Here is a 17,342-nt window from a genome sequence, read left to right as displayed (position 1 = left end):
CGGCCCCGCGGGCACGGCGCTGCCCGGGGCTGCCGCTAACGGCGGGGGGCGGCGGGTGACGGAGGGCACGGCCCCGGGAGCGCCCCTCCCGCCCCGTCCCGTCCCGCCCCGTCCCGCTGAGGCGCGGGTCCCTCCCGGGCGGGTGCCGCGGGCAGCGCCGCGGGGCTGCGGGGCCGAGCGGGCGGCGGGGGTCGCGGCGCGGCCGGGCCCGGCGCCATCTTCGCGGCCGGCGCCATGTGCAGCGCCTCGTTCCACATCGCCGGGCTGCTGGAGAAGATGGCCTCCAGCGACAAGGACTTCAGGTGCGGGACGGGGCCGGGCGGGGCGGGCTGTGCCCCGCTGGGTCAGCGGGCGCGGGGTTCCCCCGGCGGCCCCGGAGGCGCGGCGGGTGCAGGGCAGCGCCCCGCAGGATTTCTCCTCAGGGTTTCTGGCGGGTCCGTACCGCAGAAGCCCTCGCTCCCTGTCCTCGGCTGCCGCTCCGGGACAGCCTCGTTGGGCGCTGAAGGTGGCCTCGTACACCAGGGCAGCGTTTGTGCTTAGGTGCTGAATGGGTTACATCAACGCCTGATTTTAAAGGATGTGTCAGTTGGGAAATGAGAGGGGAGAGCTGCGCTTTGGCTCCCCTTAGACACCCAGCCCTGCGCCGAGGCTAACAGCACAGTTAATGTGCGGTAACAGGACTGACGTCTCTCAGAACCCCGGCTTCTGTGCCAGCACCTCTTACATTTCCTTGCTCCCAGGAAAACAGATACTTACCAGCACTCCTCAACATCCATTTTCACTTTGTGCCTGTCAGAAAACGATATTGACTAACAGCCAGCTGAGATTTTGTTTTTAATTCAGAGCTGGAACAATAGATACTTGCTTGGTTTTGCTCACGGGAGACGAAAGTGCAATCAGAAATGTTTGTTTGGTCGCTGTCACGTGAAGGAGGTGCGTTTGTGCCTCTCAGCTGATCCACTTGTCCTCTGTTCCTTCAGGTTTATGGCCACCAATGACCTGATGATGGAACTGCAGAAAGATTCTATAAAACTAGATGAAGACAGCGAGAAAAAAGTTGTGAAAATGCTTCTGAAATTGCTGGAGGACAAAAATGGGGAAGTACAGAACCTCGCTGTGAAGTGGTAAGTGCCTTGGCATCAGTTACCGTGTTCCTTGGCAATAACAAAGCCGTCACAGACTCCAGAGGGTGTGTTGGAGCGCAGCCTCGTCCTGCAGCGTTGGCACCTTGCTCCAGCCTCCCTTTGTAGGGGCTTCCCCTCGCTGTGCTTGCAGGCACGGCAGTCGCTTTCTCTGTCAGGATTCAGAAAGGGTGAGCACACAGATACCTGTGCACAAGCAGTAGGCAACTTTGGAAGTCGTTCAGTGTTCGTATTATGAATCTTACCATCTTGAAAATATTATGACTAAAATTTTATTTCTGCAGAGACAAGCTCAGCCTAAAATATCGGACATCAGGCTCCCCCTCCCCTCCTTTTCTGGGCTTTGAGATCCAGTGCTGAATTGCCTGGTGGTCCTGTCTTTGTTAGAGATGGTACTAAGCTGATGACGTGTGTAGCCCTTCAGAAATGGCAGTTGAATCCCAGGTCCCAATCCTGTCCTTCAAGGGCATTTTCATTAAAGTTTACAAAGCACTGCTTGTTGTTTTTTTTTTTTTGTTTTTTCCCTACTTTGACTCGAGTAGTCTGTGCTGTTTCTTTGCTTTGAACCATTTGGATATATTTTTTCAATCCAAATGGAAAAGGCAGGAGGTTCCATTATTAATCAATCATCTGGTGAAGTGATCCTACTGCTGACATGTTCTCTCCTGTCTCTTTCCCCCAGCATGTCTAAATGGGAGTGTTCATTCTAGAAATGAAATTGAATGGGTCAGTTCACGCACAGGGCTCCAGAAAGGTGGGCCATTTAAAGACAACTTTGGGTTCCTGTATTTTTTCCAACTGTGGATCTTAGTCATACTCACTTCTTTTCTGTCATGCTACTTCTATCCCTGTACTTTCCCTGTGACCTTTGGCTGTTTCTTTTTGATTCCGACTGTCCTGACTTTTTCCCCAACTTTCTTGGCCTTCTTCGTGTCTCTACCAGCTTCGGGTTTGGTTCTTTTGTTTTGTAAAGCAAAACGGTTGGGCACTAAAAAAAAGATAAATTTATTTGCCTATTTATCTGTGGTTGCATCAGGAATAAGTCCATATTCATCTAGAATGTGATCATTAGAAAGTAAATGTCAAAATTAAACCAGATCTATTTCCTTTTTGTACCTAAGGAAGTGCTTTTAACAGTCACATGCAGTCAGTTATACCCAGCCAGGCAGCAAGGATCTCTAAGGAGGAGAAATGCGACATTCTGCAGGATGCTGGCAGTTGATTCTGTTATCTAAAACTTTCAAAGGAAATCTTAAATCACACTTTGCATCCAGTAAATTAACAAATTTGAAATCCATCTGAAAACCTGATTCTAGTTCTGTGTTGTGTTTTGTTTCAGTTGAGGTGAGTTCCTCAGCTTCTCTGTGCTTTCAGGGTCCCCGTCTGTTCTGGTCTGTACTTGGAGGCATAAAGGTGAACACCATTTGCGCTTGCACAAAGTCCTATTATGAAGTTCTTATTTTCTAATTATTGTATTTCAGAGAAGCTACTCAGACTCTAAAAAGCTATTCCTGTTGTGGTTTGTCAGTGTAACAATAGTCTTACACGAAGCAGGCTGTGGTTGTGTGCCCTGGGAAGTGCTGTGCATGTAGTGCTTGCCAGGCATTAACGTGGTAGTGGTGGTGTGCTCTAGTCCCACTTTTCTGTGCAGTGTGTTAAAAAAAAAAAGGAAAAGCAAAACTCCCAAAAGGCAGATTAATCCTTTCCTTTGCTCTGTTTTCCATTTTAACCTGGCTGCGTGGACAGCATACTGAGAGAGGGAGAAAAAATGAAACGTTCATGAGCTGGTTATCTGAATGTATTTTTGTGCTAGAACAGGAGCACGGTGGGGTTTCCAAACCTGCAGAACTGTGCTTATAGAAGTGGTTGTACTGCACGTGAACACCGGAGAGCTGTTCGACCCTCCTGTGTTTCCTGAAACAAAGGGAAGGATGTGCATTGTACAGTTCAGGTCACTGGGTTCTGACCAGTGCCCACAAGCCCAGCAGCAAGCAGGCAGTGACTGAGGTTTTAGACTGACAGAAACTGGGGTGCAGCCCCCAGCCCATGCTACAGCGAGTAGCTGCTTCCCAGCAAAGCGGTAACCACTGGTGGGAAGTAGAAAGGGACCTGTAGCATCTGTCAGGAATCTGTGCAGGTGCAAATCCTTCCGAAGTAACCTCAGAAGATGCCCAGACGCTACACCCGGGGGCGTTAGTCTCCGGCCTAGGGTGCCAGTTCTTCACCCAGGCGGGTGGTTCGGTGGGAGAGGAGGAGCAGCACCACTGCTGGGGCTCAGGCCCTGTGCTGCTGCCGCGCTGTGGAGCTGCGGGCAGGCTCATTCCGGCTGTAGGGGAGTGACGTGTTGTTAGGATCGAAATGGGGCTCAACATGCCTTCTGGGATGCACACTGAAACAAAGGCTAAACTTTCTGTGCTCTGCGATGCTCCCATTCATCTGTGCTGGCCTGTCATGAAAATTCTGGCAGCCGGCTTTGTTGGTCGTGCAACAGCAATTCCTTAGCAAGGGGAGCAGAACATCCAGGGGAAGCAATGCTTTTTGTGTTCCTTAGGTTAGCTCAAAGAGCTCCTTCCTCTAAGATCTTAATTGGCTTTATGTTTGCAGTAGTTATGTGAACTATCCTACAAATCTGATCTAAAATCCACTGAAGTCTTAGGCTGAGTTAACTGAGGCAACAGCACAGGGTGCGTAAGACTAGGGACGTGATGTGGGCTCCGGGATATCAGCACTCAGTGCAGATATTACGGGAATATTTGCACTTGGGACTGAGATGCCCGTAAGGAAGAGTGTGCCTGAGCATCCCTGGTGGTGCTGGAAGCAGCCTTCTTCCTGCTCGTTCTGACTGGCCTCTCCTCCTGCAGCCTGGGCCCGCTGGTTGGCAAGGTGAAGGAGTACCAGGTGGAAACCATTGTGGACACGCTGTGTACCAACATGTTGTCAGACAAGGAGCAGCTGCGGGACATCTCCAGCATCGGGCTGAAAACAGTCATTTCCGAGCTGCCACCAGCTGCTACAGGTAAGACAAGGCAGCAGGGAGCCCCAGCCCTTGGGAGGCAGGAGAACGGGTGGTTCGGAGCCTGAAAGTGCCAGACCCACCTGCTGGAGGACAAGGAATACCGTGAGGAGGAAGGACAGCAGAAGTTGGGTTAGAAATGTGATAAAGATTGGATGAAATGAGGACTCTTGAACTGGTCCCCTGCAGGATGCCTGTGTCTGAAAGCACAGCTGAGTTCTTGGAGAAAATCATTCTTGTTCATGGCAATCCTAAAGCACGCGGTGTGTCAGGGTACCACCGCTCAGGCAGCCTGGCAGGGCCGTTTGGTCTCAACATCAGCAGTGCCAGCACTGCACCACCTCCTGTCTGCAGCCCTGCAGGACCAGGTTTTCTGGCTGCCACAGCTGCCCTGTCTGCTTCTCCTGCACTTGGAACTAAGTATTCCAAAAATCCAGCAGCTTTTCAGGAGATACCCAAGGCTTCCAAAGAATTAAGTTTCCTCTGCAGCCATCTCACGTGGCTGTGGCTGTGGCAGTGCTGCTGGCCTGCTTTGGAAGTTGGGAGGAGAATGAGAATTAGTGTGTAAATACTTGCTGAGCCCCTCTCTCAGATTCTGCAAAAATGTGAAGCTCTTGAGAGGCATCTTTTCAGAAGCCTTTATTTAACATACATCACATGAACTGAAACTTGCAGGGTAGTGACAGATAAATATCTCCTTAGGGGCTGGGATTGACACTGTGTGGGTAGAAGGCAGCAACAGCAGTGTTGGTTTGCTGCAAAATAGAGGGTTGGACATCTCCCTGTGTGCTTCCTTCACCCTAATTTGTTGCTTTTTTATTGTTTGTAAATGTAGGAAGGGTTGAATGGTTCTTAACAGCATAAAAATATCTTTCTAACTGTCAGTGGGGAAAAATCTCTCTCTTGCAGGCTCCACCATGACAGCAAATGTATGCAAAAAGATCACGGCCCAGCTGACAGGAGCCATTGGCAAGCAGGAGGATATATCCGTGCAGTTGGAGGCTCTTGACATCCTGTCAGATATGTTGAGCAGGTACCAAAGGATTTCCTTTGGCAGCTGTGTACGGCAGGGGGCTGCTCTGTATGTGTTTGCTTTTGATTTCTGTATTTCCCTAATCTTACTACGAGGACTTAAAGGATTTGGTTGCCTGCCACAGGGGAGTGTCTCAGCAGAGCAGATTCCTCAGCGGGGATGAGAGACAACATTTTGAGCCCTACTGTGCTTGGGAATAGCAGTAACAGTGGTGAGAGATCCCACAGAGACTCAGTTTAAGTTTAAGCAAGTGTCAGGAGGGAGAGGGCAAGCCAGGGAAGTTTATTTTAGCCCTGTGATCTGATTGCGCATGCATTTTTTTTCCTGGCTGCCTCTCTCTCTTGTTATATAAGTCAGAGTGGCAGTGTCATATGTCAACTGCATGCAGGAAGTTATTGACAAGCCCCCAGGTCACCCAGAAGGACACAGCCAAAATCAAAATACTCCATGATGAATGCAAATAACCCCTCCCCGTGTTGTGCAGAACACCAAAACCACCCTTTTCCTCTCCTTCCTGTTGTGTGAAATCCTTATGGCTGAAGAGTTTTTTACATTTTTTGCTGGCAAGGAAGCTTTTTCTCTGACACGTTGACTTTCAGCTTCTGTCTTGTTCCGTTGCTTGCAGGCTAGGGGGAACTCTCTACTCTTTCCATTCTTCCATCCTGAGCTGCCTCCTGCCTCAGCTGACGAGCCCCCGGCTGGCCGTGCGTAAAAGGGCCATCGTTGCCTTGGGTCATCTTGTCTTGACCTGCAGTGGGAACATCTTCTCGGAGCTCACAGAGCATCTCCTCGCTGAGCTGAAGAAGAATGAGTCCACCTCGACCACCAGGACATACATCCAGTGCATCGCTGGCATCAGTAGGCAGGCTGGACACCGCATCGGTAGGACAAGTAGCTTGAAGTGGTACTGGGCAATGTGCATGCATTGTAGAGCAGCTCTTCTTAGTGGTAAAAGAAGCGCGTTCGCTGTTCCTGATGTGTTGGGGGTTGTGTTTTGTGGTTCCCTCTGTGGTTCTCATCTGGCTTTGACCTCCACTTGGAGAGGAGACACCAAAGTAGCTCTGTGGCTGCCCTTCCGTAGTGCATTTCATCCCAAGGTCTTCAGCACTTTCCTGGTCTGAATTAATGCCTCTGTGAATTAGGTCAGTGGATTCATCCCGCTTTAAATAAGAGGCTGAATGGAAGGCAGCATATTTGATTGCTTGTCTAAGGGATCTGCCAGAAGCGACATTCAGCCCTAGAAGATTTCTAGGCACAGCTCTTTCCGGGACTGAAATGCCAACAAAGAACTGAAGACAGCGAGCAGGGTCACCTGCTAAAAATCCCTTTCAGGCTGTTTTTTGGTGGGCTGCTGGTTCCTTTCCCCAGAGATGCAGAGGAGGAATGCTCTGCCAGGCACGTGAAGGAAGTGGCAGATGGCTGAGCTGTGGGCAGCTTGGATACGTGTCCGCTGTGATGTATTTTATTGCTGCTTGCTTTGTCTTTCCCAGGAGAACATCTGGAGAAGATAATTCCTCTGATTGTTCAGTACTGTAATGTGGAAGATGATGAGTTGAGGGAGTACTGCTTCCAGGCCTTCGAGTCCTTTGTAAGAAGGTGTGTGCCCTTGGGGAACAGCCGTGCACCATCCTGTGCATCGGTGTCGTCCTGGTGTGAACATCTGTACTTCAGCATCCAGGGCTGAGTGCCTGCCTTCCTGCGGGGAAGGAGTTCACAAATGAAAGCTCTTCTTCACGTGCAGAGTTGGACATGAGTTACGAGCCATTTTACTTCCACACGGGAGAGCATGTTTCTGTATTGGCTTTGCAGGAGCAGGACAAGTTCTCCTTGTCCTTGGGGGATTCCTCGGGAAGAGGGAATTGCCTCGTTCCTGGTGTGAGGAGAGAGTGGGAGGCAGGAAAGGGGCTCAAGGAGAGGAGCTGCTGAGCTGCAGCTTTCCTGATGTTTGGTCAAAAGTTCAGTGCTTGTCTTGGAGAAGGAGCCCTTCAGAGCTCCTGAGGTTTCCTCTCATAAGGGAGGACTGAATCAGGTGGTGAAAGCTATTTTTTTTTTCCCTTATAGAAATTATTGCATCCTTCCCGGGAGAATGCGGCCTTGCTTTGTGCGCAGGGAGAGCAGCTCTGCTTTAACTCGTGTTAGCAAAATGCTTAAATAGTCCGTGAAACATTTTGGGATCCTTTTGAGATGGGTTGTGTTATTTGGGTATTTAAAATTGCTTATTATTTGATTTATTAACTCTTAGGATTTTTATTTGTTGTGATAGGTGCCCAAAGGAGATTGACCCTCACATCCCCAGTGTGATGGGGTTATGTTTGAAGTACATCACCTTTGACCCAAACTACAACTACGATAATGAGGAGGAGGAAGAGGAAGAGAGGATGGAAACTGAAAATGGGGAGGATGAAGAGCAAGGTGCCTGCTTGTGAGGATGGCTGTGCTCAGCAGAACACTGGTTAACATTTCTCCCCTTCCTGCGCGCTGTCCCCCTCTCTGATGTTTCCTTTAAGATCTGTGTCCAGGCAGTTGTGCTGAATGGGTTATTTCAGTTTACCAATGGGGATAACGTAGCTGTAGGTGCAAAGTTCCAACAACAATTCTGAACTTGATAGTTTTTTTTTTTTTTTCTGCCAAGCACCTCAGGTCTCCGCCTGTGTTAGGAAACAGGGAAAGCTCTGAAACCAGTGCTCTGAACTAGCTTAGTGGAGAGCTAGGTGGAGGGAGCGTTGCCTTTCCTGTCCCCGCTGGCTGCAGCAGTCTCAGAGCTCGCACAGCAAGCAGCCAGGTTTGGTGCCCGGCGATCCCGAGGAGGAGCTCGGCCATCCTGACTGTTGGAGGCACTCCTCGTGCCCTGCGAGGTGGCAGCCTCGGGCTGCTGCTCCAGGCTGCTGTGTGACCTGCAGGGGCTGTCCTTCTTGAAGGCTCTCTGGTTCTGAGCTTCCGCTGGTGGCACCAAGTTCAGCTGCAGCCCTTTTAACCAGGCACCAGCCAGCATTTGCAGCTTACTTGAGTTCCAAAAGGCATTGGGTGTCTTTGGTGTGGTCTCACTTATGTACAAGGCTGGACAAACTCCTGTGTTCCCTGATCACAGGGGAGGTCAGGCAAGCATTCCTTGCTCCCAGGCTGTTGCAGCCGACACCCCTGCCAGGTTTGTCAATGTGGAGCTTTTACTTGGTTTCTGGGTTGCTTCCTCTTGCTTCTGCATCTTCTAGGCTGCTTTCAGCACATACACGCTGCTCCTGAAAACAGCGGGCAGCCAACGCTTCACTTTGCAGTCAGCTGGAGGCTACAGAAGCTCTGTTCTTTGTGAGACTGTTTTTTGGTGGGGTTTTTTTGTTTTTTTTTTTGGCAAGAAGAGATAGAGAGCTATTTGCAATTTCAATCTAAGAGTTTCAGTGCAGCCTAACTCAGCCTACAAATATTTTAGCCACACAATTCTGTTTGTACTATAAGGTAACTGTTTTGTACTACTTTGTAGCAGAAAAAAGCAAAGCTACAGTCCTGAACTCTTGAAGGTGTCACCTTTAAAAACATCACTCATCAGCGAAAGCACTCTGATAACCGTCTTAAAAGGGGTCTTTTGCTTATTTTCAGACTGTTCAGTTTGAGGTGGATATCCAGACTTGGTGAGATGAGAGGTCTGTGTTTAAAGCCTGTTAGCTGGAGAGAGCATTTCATGTCGCTATTTATAGCTGCATAAAGTGTGACAGCTCAGGGCAACAGCTAGAACCAGTTCCCTGGAAGAGAGGCATTTTTGTTTACTTTCATGCTAATTGGGGCACAGTCTTGGCTGTCTGCCTGGAGAGTGTTCTGCCAATTGCACTGTAAATTGTTATGCCACTCTGTGCCATTCAGGAATTGCTAAGACAAATATTTATGTATTTCTGGCTTTAAAAATGTGGGAACCTCGTTCTTCCTTCAGAACAAAAGCCTTGATGCTTGAGCCGAAGTGGCTTCACCAGTAAGTGCAGTGATATTGAGGTTTGCTCTTTGTCAGCTCTTACTTGGGACAGAAGAACCTGACACCAGCACAGGGCAGTCCCGAGTCCTACCTGCTGTCTGTAATCATGTTTGTATGGGCAGGCAACTCTGGACAGTTCCGTGTTCCCAGATAAGTGTGAGTTACTGGTATCTGGTGGCTGGAGAGGGAAGCTTGGAGGCACCAAGTGACCCTCTAGCTCTGATTTTCTCCTCATGGTGCATCCTGTTCTCCTTTGTGTTCTTTCCAGAAAGCGACGACGAGTACAGCGATGATGATGACATCAGCTGGAAGGTCCGCAGGGCTGCAGCCAAGTGCCTGGAGGCCATTGTCAGCAGCAGGCACGATCTGCTTCAGGATTTCTACAAAACGCTTTCCCCAGTTCTGATAAGTAGGTTCAAGGAGAGGGAGGAGAATGTCAAAGCTGACATCTTCAGTGCTTATATTGCCTTGCTGAAACAAACGCTGCCCACCCAGAGCTGGCGGCATGCTGCAGATGCCTCTGGCAAAGACGACGTTCCCCTGACGATGCTTCAGAACCAGGTGCGTGAGGAGGTGGTGGGCTGCATTAAATCAGAAAGCAATAAAGAGAAGTAGATACTGTGCCACCGATGAGTATGCCTAGTAGGCAAGTTGTAGAGCACAGCTGAAGGAGCCCTTTGGCACACAACCAGAGGGGACCAGATCCCAGTGGTGAACAGTTTGTGTTTTTTCCCACTGTTCCTGGGGAGAGAGCATTGAGCCAGTGCAGGAGCACTGAGGTATAATCTCCATGATCCCCCCCAGGTAGCCTCTGACACATTTGCAGACTGTGTGACACATTAATCTTGAGGTAAAATGATGATCTTACTGTATTTCTTCAATCTTCTCTGTTAGGGGATAACACCAACTTGATGATTCAGTTTGTAGAATGTGAAAGAGTAGAATAAAGTCCCTCCTGCTCATTACTTCATGTATCTCTTGTCCACATGAACTGTCTTGTAATCTTTCCCTACCTAGTCCATTCTCCTCTAACGAGCAATTGCGTTGTTTCTTGCTGTCTCTGTTCAGTTCTGTTGCTTTTAGTGCCCCTGGCTCAGCTGAGCAAGCTGCTCTGACGGCGTAGCTCTGTGCCCTGGCAGCTGGGATGACTGATGTGCTTCTTTCTGGTTTGCTTTTCCAAATTGCAGGTCCCCAACATTGTCAAGGCCTTGCATAAGCAGCTTAAAGAAAAGAGCATCAAGTCAAGACAGGGTTGTTTCAGCCTGCTGACAGAACTGGCCAATGTTCTTCCTGGTTGCCTGGCGGATCACATCCCTGCACTAGTGCCTGGTAAAGCTTATCTGTGGTTTGTGGGGTTGGTTCCGTTAGTTCATAGTGTAACCTGTATTCTTCTAAGGTGCATGTTTTATTCCTCGCTGTTGTCTCTGTTCAGTTTCAAGGCATACGCATCAAGTTCTGCTCCTTGTTGATACACTAGTTTCCAGATCAATTCTTGTTTCTGTCGACTGCTGACAGACAGGATATCAGGTTCACTGCCACAGTCCCCAGAAGAGACACCTTTAGGAGGGCCTGTTCCAGCCTCCTTTGAAAGTAGCTGGGATTACACTGCTAGCATGCTGAAATCAGTAACATGTGCCATTTTATTTTACAAAATAGAGTGGCGTTAAAAAAAATGTATTGACTGAAGCTTTTATGTGCACCCTTGTATTTTCCACAGAGCTTTCCTTTCCCATAGATTCATGGAGCAACCCAGGCTGCTGAAAGGCGCACAATACCGAGGTTTTGTCTTGGCTTTTGGACTGTCTATGTTAGTAAATATGGAAAAGGTCTCTTGTGATTGTTCCTGGGCCCAAGCCATGCACCTCTCTCATGAATTAATAGATTGCAAAAAGCATTCAAACCAAGAGTCAAGCATAACTTCTGGGATGGCAAACAGTGCTGTTGTAAACATTCCTGATTAAGTCTTTAAGGAAATATAAATACGGGCCATAGAAAATGGACTTGGAAGTATGTCCCTTCTACAGAGGCAGTCAATCTATTGAACCAGAGAAAAGTAAAAGTCCCTGCCTCTTTTTTTTCCTTAAAAAAAAAAAAAAGAAAAAAAAATCAAAACACTTCCCACAGAAGAGTAAAGGAAATAAACATGAAAGGACATTGCAGCTGTATGGAGTGCCTGTTGAGGTTAGATTTTCCCAGTCTTAATTTCATGCCACTTTTCTCCTGTTTATTTGTACCTTACTAGCAACCCCTCCTCATCTCAGCCCAGGATAACTTTTCTAACAGAATTTTAAATGGTTGTGTAGCCAGCTCTCCATGGCTGCTACAAAGAATATTTATGTCTGAATTGCCACTTCCCTAAAAGCAAAAGGGCTGTAAGGATAGTAGCTCTCTTTAATGGTACATACCTTTGTGTGAGCAGAGGAAGGAAAGAAAACAGATTCCAGCTGTGTTCATTTTCTGTTTGCTTGTTTATTTGTTTTGATTGAGAGCACTTAATGAAATAAGGCAGCATTCTTTCTTGTCTCTTCTGCACAGGTATTGTTTTCTCACTGGCTGATAAATCCACCTCCTCCAATATGAGAATTGATACGCTATCTTTCCTTCATGTTCTTCTTTGCAACCACCAGCCAGAGGTATTTCATCCTCATATCAAAATCCTGTTACCTCCAGTTGTGGCCTGTATTGGAGACTCCTTCTATAAGATCACTTCAGAGGCTCTGCTGGTTACTCAGCAGCTTGTGAAAGTTATCAGGCCTTTGGGCAAATCTTGCACTTTTGATGCCAAGCCATACGTGAAGGACCTTTTCCCTGGTACTCTGAAGCGACTGAAGGCAGCTGACATTGACCAGGAGGTGAAGGAGCGCGCCATCTCATGCATGGGACAAATCATTTACAATCTGGGAGATCATTTAAGCACTGATCTCCAGCCAACTTTGAAGATATTTCTGGAGAGGCTCAAAAATGAAATTACCCGATTGACAACAGTCAAAGCATTAACCCTAATTGCCAGTTCTCCACTTAAAATAGACTTGAGACCTATTTTAGGGGACGGTTTCCCCATTTTAGCTTCCTTCTTGAGAAAGAATCAACGTGCCTTGAAACTGAGCACTCTGACTGCTCTGGATATCCTGGTGAAGAACTACAGTGACAGCCTCAAGCCTGCCATGATAGAGTCTGTGCTAATGGAGCTCCCCGCTTTAATTAGTGAGAACGACATGCATGTTTCCCAGGTGGCAATCACATTCCTTACTACTTTAGCTAAAGTTTATCCATCCTGCATCTCTAAGATCAGTGGTTCCATTCTTACTGAAATCCTTCAGCTTGTTCACTCACCTTTGCTTCAAGGAGGGGCTCTGAACGCTATCATAGACTTCTTCCAGGCGCTGGTGCTGACAAAGACAGCCGCCATGGGCTGCTCGGAGCTGATGAAGCAGCTGACTGCACCAATTTACTCCTCGGGGTCAGCTGGGGCGTCAGTGACGTTACACAAGCAGGCGTATTACTCCGTCGCGAAGTGTGTGGCGGCCCTTTCCTCAGCCTGCCCCGAAGAAGCCCCTGGGATACTGAACCAGTTTATCCAGGATGTAAAAAGCCCCAAGTCCAGCCCTGCTGTAAAAGTGCTAGCCTTCCTTGCCCTGGCAGAGATGGGGCGCACGATGAACCTTAGTGCTCAGGAAGAGCTCAAAACTGTCATCCTGGAGGCATTCACTTCTCCCAGCGAAGAGGTGAAATCTGCAGCTTCCTACGCGCTGGGGAACATCAGCGTTGGGAATCTTAAAGAGTATCTTCCCTTCATGCTGAAAGAGATTGGAAGCCAGCCCAAGAGGCAGTACCTCCTGCTGCACTCTCTAAAGGAAGTCATCAGCTCCTCTCCAGCCGACGGCCTCAAACCATACGTGAAGGACATTTGGGCTCTGCTCTTCAAGCACTGTGAGTGCACGGAAGAAGGGACGCGCAACGTGGTGGCTGAATGCTTGGGGAAGCTGACTCTGGTGAATCCTTCTGAGCTGCTGCCCCGGCTGAAAAAACAGCTGTCATCAGGTAGTGTGACGAGGAGCACTGCTGAGAGTAGGGAAATACCTTTTTTTTTTCCTGGAAAGTTCTTTTGTAAACTGCTGGTGGGTACAACAGGGAGCAAAGCCAGTCTGTAGAGGCGAGGAGGAAATGAGGGATCTTTGCGAGGGAGGTCAAAGGGAACACTGGGTTGCATGGGATGCAGGAGGGTGTTGGCAACAGGGACTGCACATGGAGATTGTGCTGGGACTGGTTTTAAGTAAAGGGGTTGTTAAGGCAAATCCTCTGTTCTCTTCTGTTTTCAGTGTGCTTGTAATGAGACTGAGAGCAGAGTGCTACAAAATTACAGCAGTGATTTTTGTCCATTGACCTGTCACAGTCTTTCTCTTTCCATCTTCATCACAGGCTCTCCACATGCTCGGAGCACAGTGGTAACTGCAGTGAAATTCACAATTGCAGATCAGCCTCAGCCCATTGATGCTCTCCTGAAAAGCTGCATAGGTAGGCTAGTGCAAAGCACAGTGTAATCTGGAAACAGGGACTGGTTTTGTGTAGCAGCTCAGGGATTTTTCCCATCTATCTGAACCTCCTCTAATCCAGTTAATTTTCCTCTGTGTTTCTCTGCTTTTGGCATTCAGGAGGACTGTCATGGATCCTTGTTAAACGCTCTTGGGCATGTTCCATTGGTGACATTTTCAGGGAACATAGGATCCCCACACTTTCAAACTTAGGGTTCCAGCATCATGCAGACAGGGATCTTGTAAAGTGTAACCTACATTAAAATGGCCTTATAGCTAGGGAGCCTGGATCTTGGATCTGTTTTATAAAACTGGGCCCTGGGTTTCAGAGAAGTCTAATTTGAGCAAGTTAGATCTGGGCAAGAAAGAAAGAACACCTTCTGTGAATATTGAAGCTTCTGGTTTGACTTTAGGATGAGGTCTGTGGTAGCTAGAATCATACTGGTTGCTTTTATGCCCAAATACAGAAACGTCTTGTTTCTTTCCTTTACTATATCCCAGATGAAAGCATCTCTAATGTCTTTGTTAGACTGTGCCCCTAGAGTTATTTGGCGTAGATGTGTCATATCCAGGCTCCATCAAAAACACGTTGTCGTGGCTTTGGGTCAGTTGCGAGTGCTTCTCAGACACTGCAGCAGGACTAACTGGTGTGTTCGTATCCCCCAGGGGACTTCTTGAAAACTCTTGAGGATTCAGACCTGAACGTTCGACGCGTGGCTTTAGCCATGTTTAATTCTGCTGCTCACAACAAACCTTCTTTAATACGGGAATTACTAAATGCAGTTCTCCCCAGCCTGTATAGTGAAACAAAGGTCAGAAGGGAACTTATCCGTGAGGTATGTCCTTAGTGCGGCGTGAGTGCGATACGGCAGCGACTCGGTGCACGTGCAGCTGAGATGGAGCTGTCACAGTCTGCTGTTAGGTTACAGCTGTATTTTGTTTTCTTGTTTAAGGTAGAAATGGGGCCATTCAAGCACACAGTGGACGATGGCCTTGACGTGAGGAAAGCTGCTTTTGAATGCATGTACACGCTGCTGGAAAGTTGTCTTGACCGGCTGGATATCTACGAGTATCTGAACCACGTGGAGGATGGACTGAAGGATCACTATGACATTCGGGTGGGTAGAGGCTTTGCCAGAACTGCTGGAGGACAGCAACGGAAATGATGGAAGTTCCTGGGAACTGGGGCCTAAATTGAGCTGATGTGTCACCATGGCATGGAGTGTGCCTGCCATGTCTGCTGCTGCTGCAGCTTTCATCTGGATATCTTCCAGCCCTAGTTTCACTGTCGTGGCCTTGAAAATGCAACCCTGCTGTAGCTGGCTTTACAGGAAATCTACCCAAGTCTAGAATATCAGGAATTGGCATTTACTTAGTGCAGCCAGTGATACTATACAAAAAAATAGAGGTGTTGTTGCTGGTCTCATATAGGAAGCACTATATCCTTTCATTCTATTTAATTTACCTCCACTTAAGGAGGTGCAGCAGTGGCACAATCCCTGTGGTGAATGCCTCTCAAAAGCTGTCAGTGCTCTACAGACTGAGAGGAGGACAACTGAGACCAGAGTCTAACTGGTTACTGTTGTGCACTGGCTGCTCAGAGGTGCGTTTCTAGTAATGCCCAAAATCTTGTTATAACCCCTGGAAGCAGCAGGCAGCGTGACACCCCAGGTGAAGCAGATGCACGTTCGCTGCTGTGTCGGGGACTGGAGGGCGTAGTGAAGCAGCACCTCTTCTCCCTCCTCTGTCTAGATGCTGACTTTCATCATGCTGGCTCGGCTCTCCACACTCTGTCCTAATGCAGTCCTGCAAAGGCTCGAGCGACTGATCGAACCGCTCCGAGCGACGTGCTCCACAAAGGTAAGATCAGAGAGTGACGCACTAGGGGTGGGTTCTGCCACCTGTGCTGTTACTGTCACTGCTTCCGAGCAGCCTCGCCCCACGTTCCTTTGGTCAGAAAACCCTGTCCCTGTCCCTGCTGGTGTGTTCGATTTTGTGCCTGTGTCTGTGCCTGTTCTAAATCCCAGCTAAAAATGGGGCCTTGGATTTTTAGGTAAAAGCTGGTTCAGTGAAACAGGAGTTTGAAAAGCAGGATGAACTGAAGAGATCAGCAATGAGAGCAGTGGCTGCACTCCTGACCATCCCCGAAGTAGAGAAAAGTCCAGCAATGGCTGAATTTTCATCTCAAATCAGATCCAATCCAGAAATGGCATCACTTTTTGAAAGTATTCAGAAGGATTCTGCTTCTCTACCCGCCACAGAATCGATGGACACGAGCTAAGGTTTTGCTTGTCTGCTCCGTCACCTTCCTGTCCTCACCATGCAGTAACCCAGCAGACACACCACACGGGGCTGAGAACGTCAGCTTCTGCAACAGCCCCTTCCTTGGAAGTCATCGAGTGCTGACAGGAGAAAATAGCTGAAAGCATGGGACATCTGGCTGAATTTGTGTGGGGGAAAGCAAGGGAAGCGTGTCCGTATGGAGGGGAGGGAGAAGAAGACGCCTACGTTACGTCTTCAGCAAGCTTATAGAGGGCTTACGAAGCAACCTGAATTCAGAATGGTTCCATGAAAAATGGAAACCACTTCCTGCAGTATTTCCCTACTGCAGTACAGAGAAATAAAGCCTTTGTTGTTTTTATTTTTTAAACCACTGCATATGCACTTTTTACTCCCCAGTTGCCTGAAGAATGTATTTGTATCGTTTCACTAAGTAAGCTGGCTAAAAACTAGATGTCTAATTGATGAGCATCAAGCAGAGGTAGGGCCTGCTTGAAAAAGAGGCAGGAGATCTGCATTAGCTGAGCTGCACGAGCTGCAGTTGATCATCGCGCTGTAGCTTTCCCACACAGGGCTAAATTTGTAAAATATGTACTGATAGTTAAGTATTTCTGCAGTGTTTTTGTGATATGAAACTACCTTGCTTATGTTTTCTTGGTTTTGACTGTACAATACCTCAACAAGCTGTCTTCCAAAAAGAGACTACTTGATTGTATTACAATAAATCACCCACTGAGCTTTTCTTTACTTGAAACACCGACCTCTTCCCCCATGGAGCAGCTCGGTGTTTCTCTCACCTGACAGCCACCAAAGCACCGATCTACTGTGAACGCTGGTCACGAAACGACACAGCAGCAGAAGCATTCACAGCAAAGTTCACAGAAGTATTCTCATATCGCAGAAGAGATCAAGACCAGTTGCCAGGTTCCAGAACATGGTCACAGCAACTCTTCTGTCATTTGAAAGCCTTCTCTACAGTGGCTGTTTTGTTCGAATGCAGCTTTGCACAGGGAAAAAGCTTTAAGAGGCAGAAAGGATGTAACAGAAAATTAGAGAACAAAACTACCACGACACATTTCTTGAAGCCATGGAGTTGTAACAAGCTTTCATTTCTCCATTTCTGGCAGTGGGTGATTTGAAAAATATTTATAGTGCAGTGTGAAAGAACATCCCTTCTGTTTGAGTGGTATCTGAAAATAAAAATGTAGCTGTGGAGCTGTGTGCATTCCTCAATTTGTTAGCCATCATATCAACAATGCATTCTGACCGATTCTACCAGGAGCCTAAAGCACAAGGAAAAAAAGTACTTCGTGACTTTTCCTTAGGCTCCAAAAGGAATTCAGTTCCTTCCCCTTGGCCATGCTCAGAAATGGGAGCTGGCCCC

The 17,342-nt window shown here is 48.1% G+C and overlaps 1 protein-coding gene and 1 long non-coding RNA gene across 3 annotated transcripts; one reads left to right on the top strand and one right to left on the bottom strand.

Moving 5' to 3' along the window:
* Nucleotides 1-13: 13 nt before the first annotated feature.
* On the top strand, nt 14-17,173 carry LOC137862641 (cullin-associated NEDD8-dissociated protein 1-like). Of its 2 annotated transcripts, none has more exons than XM_068694883.1 (15): nt 14-302; nt 981-1,124; nt 4,004-4,158; nt 5,065-5,188; nt 5,814-6,070; nt 6,679-6,784; nt 7,452-7,600; nt 9,415-9,707; nt 10,334-10,475; nt 11,682-13,187; nt 13,566-13,661; nt 14,345-14,514; nt 14,632-14,796; nt 15,431-15,538; nt 15,732-17,173. In XM_068694883.1, exons 1-15 carry the CDS (start codon nt 235-237, stop codon nt 15,957-15,959), a joined length of 3,711 nt encoding a protein of 1,236 aa, XP_068550984.1. In that variant the 5' UTR covers nt 14-234; the 3' UTR covers nt 15,960-17,173. The 2 variants fall into 2 exon arrangements, with proteins under 2 accessions (XP_068550984.1, XP_068550985.1); XM_068694884.1 differs by lacking the exon at nt 14-302 and adding an exon at nt 1,825-1,896 and having other exon boundaries at nt 984-1,124.
* On the bottom strand, nt 10,090-11,687 carry LOC137862647 (uncharacterized). The gene is made up of 2 exons (XR_011100451.1): nt 11,552-11,687; nt 10,090-11,225 (listed from the first exon to the last, which is right to left on the bottom strand). It is a non-coding gene; the product is annotated as an uncharacterized lncRNA (long non-coding RNA).
* Nucleotides 17,174-17,342: the final 169 nt, after the last annotated feature.

This window comes from Anas acuta, chromosome 11, assembly GCF_963932015.1.
Source record: "Anas acuta chromosome 11, bAnaAcu1.1, whole genome shotgun sequence".
Classification (NCBI taxonomy): domain Eukaryota; kingdom Metazoa; phylum Chordata; class Aves; order Anseriformes; family Anatidae; genus Anas; species Anas acuta.
The sequence above is the reverse complement of the archived record's forward strand: the minus strand, read 5'-3'. Positions and strand labels throughout refer to the sequence as shown.